At 48.8% G+C, this 5,903-nt stretch overlaps 1 protein-coding gene across 1 annotated transcript in view; it reads right to left on the bottom strand.

Moving 5' to 3' along the window:
- Positions 1-6: 6 nt before the first annotated feature.
- The window catches only part of PEX26 (peroxisomal biogenesis factor 26), a 10,274-nt gene continuing 4,377 nt past the window's right edge, over positions 7-5,903 (bottom strand). The window contains exon 5 of the mRNA XM_010845071.1: positions 7-2,426. Coding sequence (XP_010843373.1) covers positions 2,323-2,426 — 104 coding nt within the window. The 3' untranslated portion in view covers positions 7-2,322. The remainder of the gene's footprint in view (positions 2,427-5,903) is intronic.

Genomic DNA, 5,903 nt, shown 5'->3' with positions numbered 1-5,903 from the left:
TGTATATTTTATATTTACACATCTTGATTTGGCCCAGCCACACCTCAAGGGTTGAAAGGCGGCTGAAGCTAGTGGGGACCTCCCTGGTCAGCACCGGTGCTGGAGTGACCAGGTGGCCTGCCCTTCGCTTCAGATGTCATCAGGCTTCGCGCTGAGGCCGGCCGGAGCAGCAGCTGCATCCCCAGACAAGGCCCAGCCACTCGAGCAGTGGGTCCAGCTCCTTGCCAGATGAGGGGAGCTGGGGCTGGATGCCAGACAAGACTGCAGAGCAACTGGCGAACAGGAAGCCAAGATGCCCAAGGCCTGGAGTAGGGTCACACAGGCTTCGGGGCGACAGAAGTCAGGGTTTCCACAACACAACCCCCCTCCCCCACACTGAAGCAGAGGCTGCTGTCAGTTACATCCACTCATTCTCCGACATGCCTCTGAACACCGTCTAACCCCTGGCCCTCAGCCGGGCAGTGAGGACACAGCCACCCCTCATGGGGCTCCTACCCGAAGCAGGAACCTGCTAACACTGCCCTGGAGGCTCATTTACTCACCCAACTCACCCAAAAATTCCTGTGAGAGGACAATCACCTTAGAGATGAGGTTAAATCACTTCCCAACAGCATCACACCAACAGGTGGGAGGGCAGCCTCCCACCACTTCAACATTGCAGTCACACACCCCAGCTTCAAAGAGGCCCCAGAATCCCACAGTTGCAAGGCATGGGGCCACCACTGCAGAAAGCATATGAAACAGGGGCCAGGAGAAGATTCCCAGGGGCAACCCACCATACGAGAGGGGAGCTGGGCCTCCAGAGGATCAGCAGGCGCAGAAGGTAAGAGGTGTGAGGGGTGCAGGGCTCAGAAAACCGTGACTGCCAGCAGCTGGATCAGGCCCCATGTGAGGTGGGGGTGTCGGCCAGAACCAGTGCCCAAGGTCCCTACACTCCATAAGAACTGGGGTTTTACCCTCAGGCCAGGGGAAGCCACTCAAGAGTTCTATCCGTGGCACGAACAGGACCAGGTTTTAAAAATCACTGTAAAGGAGAAATCCCCGAGCCTGATCAGCTCCCTTTCTCTCAGCATGTTTTACGACACCCTAGGACTTAACCTCCCAGGGCCTGAAGCTTACTCACTCCATCATTTTATGAAAGCGATGCCGCTGACCTGGAGCTCCTGAGGGTCTTAATGCAAAGCTGATAAGTCCCTGGTTTTCCTGGCCTGCTAGGCGCCTCCATCCCCCAGCCCCACAGCAATGGCCTCCATGTCCCCGCAGAGACAGGGAGGATTCTTGCGGCCACTGACAGAAAGCACTGAAACATTTCAGCTGCACAACCGCAGGGCCCTACTGCCTCCCACCCCCAGACAAGGAGCAACATCGTTCACTGCCTCCCAAGCCTCCCCCCTGCCCAACCCCCTCCACACATCCTTCCAGCTCCCCTGATTATCTGCTCCATTTTCAGTGCATCAGCTTTTGAGGCTGGCCTACTTTCCAAGGATGCAGGAGCAGAAACACTTGTGTGTTATACGAACAGCAGAACATAACTGGAACAGGACACAGAAAGGGGGGAGCCAGCAACAGGGTGTGCCAAGGATGCAGCAGAAGCTAGTGAAAGAACGAGCAAGGCAGAGCGCAAACCATCACCTTGAGGGGGGTGGGGGGCAGCAGGAAGGAAGGGGCAACAGGAAGGAGAAGGCAGAGAGACCTCCTCACACAGCCCCGCTTGGCCACTGACAGCTGGAACAGAGCTTAGTCCAGGAGGCAGCTGCCCAGATCCCTTTACCCAGTTAGAAGAGGACTTGAGGCTCAGGAAGCCATGCTCAGTGTGAGCAGAGGGCAGCCCACGGCACATCTCTGGGCTTGGGGAGGAATGGGGAGTGATAAGCCAGACCAGACTATGGAGCCTGTCCCGGGGACAACCTTCAGAGGTAAGTGTTCCATGCAAGTGCAAGGCCAAGGTCCCCCAGCCAGGACCTTGCTCTGAATTTCCAGCTGCATGAACCTGTGGCCTGAAAGACCAACCCCTGCTTCTGCAGGAAGACGGATCGTGTCAAGGAATGTCAAGGAGGAAGCACTCCCTTCCCACAACCCCTCCTCTGCAGAGCTGTGCCTCTTGTCTCCATAAAACCTGCCAGGCCCGCCAGCACGGGGCGCAAAGGGGAGGATGCTGAGGCAGCCTGACACAGTGCCCCAGCCAGGTCAGCTTCCCCTGGAATTAGGCTGGCTGCGCTGGCAGGGCCCATCGGCTGCAGGAAGCAGGCTGCCAAGGATGAGTGACTCTGCTCCTCCGGCAGGCTTGGGGCACAGGGGGTTGAGGCGAGCAGGGACGACCACTCAATGCTGGATGGGAAGCTGGCAGAGAGGAGGAGACACGGCCTCGCGGATCCGCTGGAAGATCTGAGCCAGCTTGTAGAGGAAGGGCAGGGAGCGGGGAGATGCTGCAGGGAGAGGCCAGTCAGTGCCCGCCCTACCCCTCCCGCCCCCCACTCGGCCACTCCTCCCCCAAAACTCTCCCACCTGGGGAGTGACCATGCCAGTGCCCCTCCTCCCCTCCCAACGGGAGAGAATTTCCCTTTCTCCAGAATATAATCTCTGGGTTGTATTTTCTTTATGTGGATGAGAGAAAACTTCAGTTTGCTGAGAAAAAGATCCAAATTTATTATGTTTTAATCTAACTTTTTAATACTAAAAAGTTGGTAATGATGGCTGCCTCTGTGTAGATGAATTTGGGAAGAGACTTTTCACTACATTCCTCTTTGTGCCTTTTAAGTTTGAAGCCAAGCCATAATACTACCTCTTTTTATCATAAGTTAATTATATTAACAATAAAAGTAAAATTAGCCTCTTTTGAATGAGAGCTGAGCTGGCTGCTTTGGTTTGTTTTTCCTTATTTGAATTACTGATTTTTTAATAGACTTTCTTCCTTCTTAAAAAAAAAATACGTTACTTTTAAGAAAGTGATTTCAGTCCACCCTCTTCATGTCCTCCTGGCCGGGTTCTAACTGCAGCCCAGCCCTGGGCTCTCACCAACCTGCACGGACTGTCCTGGGCGCTCCTGGAACAGCCCCTTGCCATCCCCACTCAGAAGTTCTGAGACGCCAGACCCCAGGGTTCTGAGACTGAAGGACTCCTAAGAACCACAAAAATCTTTCTAATTTTTACTTTTAAGTCTCTGGAATAAAGTAAAAGGTCAGAGGGTGGACAGGACTGAATACAAACTCCTAAGCTTTCCGAAGGGCTAACCAGTGACTCTCCTCAAGCAAACAGGGCTGTTCAGAGGGATCTCCTGCTCAGTACCAGCCATGGGGTCAAATGGACAAGCTGAACTGTGCAGAAGCAGCTCCCAGACAAGAAAGAGGCAAGTGGGGACACAGAAGGGTTTAGGGTTAAATGAAGAGCAGCAGACAGAATGTCTGTGTGACCCTGGAGCAGTCACTTCTCCCTGGTTCTTAGGTTTCCCAACCGAAAAAGAAAATGAAAGTGAAGGGATTGAAATTAAGGGTTTCCAGTTTTCCTTTCAGTTTTGAAAGTTATACAACCCTAAGTCTAAATTCATGAGAAGAGGTTAGGTTGTAATTCACACAAAGTCACACACAGAAAAGTTCACGAGTGAGCTCCTAACCTCTGGCCCAGTGCTCACAAGGTGAATTCACCCTCGGGAAAGAGCACAGCAGAAAACAGCAAGGAATCATCAAAGTGTTCGGAGGTACCACCTCATACTGGTCAGAATGGCCACCATCAAAAGTGAAAGTGAAATCGCTCAGTTGTGTCCAACTCTTTGCGACCCCATGGACTGCAGCCTGCCAGGCTCCTCTGTGCATGGGATTTTCCAGGCAATAATACTAGAGCGGGCTGCCATTTCCTTCTCCAGGGAATCTTCCCGACCCAGGGATCAAACTTGGGTCTCCAGTATTGCAGGCAGATTCTTCTGTCTGAGCCACCAGGGAAGTCCCCTGCCCCTGTCCTCCCCCCACCAAAAAAAAAAAAAATGCTGGAGAGGGTGTGGAGAAAAGGGAACCCTCCCACACTGTGGGTGGGAATGTAAATTGGTGAAGCCATTATAGAGAACAGTATCAAGGTTCCTTAAAAACTAAATACAGCTTCCGTGTGACCCAGCAATCCCACTATTGGGCATATATCCAGAAATAAACATAATTCAAAATACACGTGCACCCCACTGTTCACAGCAGCACTATTTACAACAGCTAGGACATGGAAGCAACCTAAACATCCTTTAAGGGAGGAATGGACAAAGATGCAGTACACACACACAGTGGAATATTACTCAGTCATGAAAAGGGACAAACGAAATGTGTAGAGACATGGATGAACTGAGAGGGTGTCACAGAGTGAAGTTAAGTCAGAAAAACAAGTATCGTATATTAACACATATGTTGTGCAATCTAGAAAAATGGTATAGATGACCTTATCTGCAAAGCAGAAATAGAGACACAGACACAGGAAACAAATGTATGGATACCAAGGTGGAAGGTGGGAGGAAACTGGGAGAATGAGACTGACATACATATACACATGATTGATATACATATCAATACTATGTACAAGATCGAAGCTGATGGGAACATAGTGCACAGCACAGGGAGCTCTACTCAGCGCTCTGCAGTGACCTGAATGGGAAGGGAGTCCAAAAGGGAAGGGTATATATATACATACAGCTGATGCATTGTGCTGTACATTGGGAGCTAACACAACACTGTAAAGCAACTATGCTATGATAGAAACTACACAAGTAAATAAAGAGGAATCACTGAAATGTTCAAAAACAGGGCACTGTAAAATCAATTATGGAAGTTACTGAAAACTGGAATATTATTTAGTTGTGTAAAGTTTTAAAGCCTTTTTTTTTTTTTGGTGGGGGGAGGGCCACAATTCATGGCTTACAGAATCTTATTTCCTTGACCAGGAATCGAACCCAGGCCTTCAGCAGTGAAAGCATGGGGTCCTAACAACTAGATCGCCTGGGAATTCCCTAAAGCCATGTTTTAAAGAATACTTATAGGGGGATGAGGAACTGGAAGAAGGCTGTCAAAAAGTCCTTTTAGTTATAAGATAAATAAGTATCAGGAATGTAATGTACAACATGATGACTATAATTAACACTGCTGTATGTTACATACCAAAGTTAAGAAAGTCCTGAGAGTTTCTCATCACAAGGAAAAAAATTTTTTTTCTATTTTAAAAATTTTTTATCTATATGAGAGGATAAATGTTCACTGTACATACTGTGGGAATCATTTCATGATGTATGTAAGTAAAATCATTATGCTCTACACCTTAAACTTATACAGTGCTGAATGTCAATTACATATCAATAAAACTAAAAGAAAAAAAAAGAATACTTAACGACAAGCAAAACTGCATCCACATCCAGAAAAAGACTAATGATTACAGTAGCTGACTGAAGGCTGATTTGTTTTCTCCGTCATACCTTCCTGTTTTCCATATTCTCTAATATATATTTTTCCTATTGTAATTGTATTTCTACAACAAAGCATGTTTTAATCTAACGTTATTTTTTTACACATTATGATGAAGGTTTTTCTTTTTCAATTCTGAGGGGACTTCTTGGTGGTCCAGTGGTTGAGAATCTGCCTGCTCGTGTGTGATCTCTTCTCTGGGAAGATCCCACACGCTACAGAGCAGCTAGGCCCATACACTGCACCTACTGGAGCCCAAATGCTCTACAGCCTGGGTGGCAACCACTAAGCCTAAGCCCCGCAACTACTGAACAGCCCCTACTTGCCACAACTAGAGAAAGCCTGCGTGCAGCAACAAAGACCCAGCACAGCCAGAAAGAAAATAAATAAGCCCTGAGGCTCTACTCAGAGTTCACCCCTGGACGTCCAGAGTTGACAAGGCAGAATGGACTCTCTCCAGGACTGGTCTCTCCTTCA

This window comes from Bison bison, unplaced genomic scaffold, assembly GCF_000754665.1.
Source record: "Bison bison bison isolate TAMUID 2011002044 unplaced genomic scaffold, Bison_UMD1.0 scf7180017864213, whole genome shotgun sequence".
Taxonomy (NCBI): Eukaryota; Metazoa; Chordata; class Mammalia; order Artiodactyla; family Bovidae; genus Bison; species Bison bison.
The sequence above is the reverse complement of the archived record's forward strand: the minus strand, read 5'-3'. Positions and strand labels throughout refer to the sequence as shown.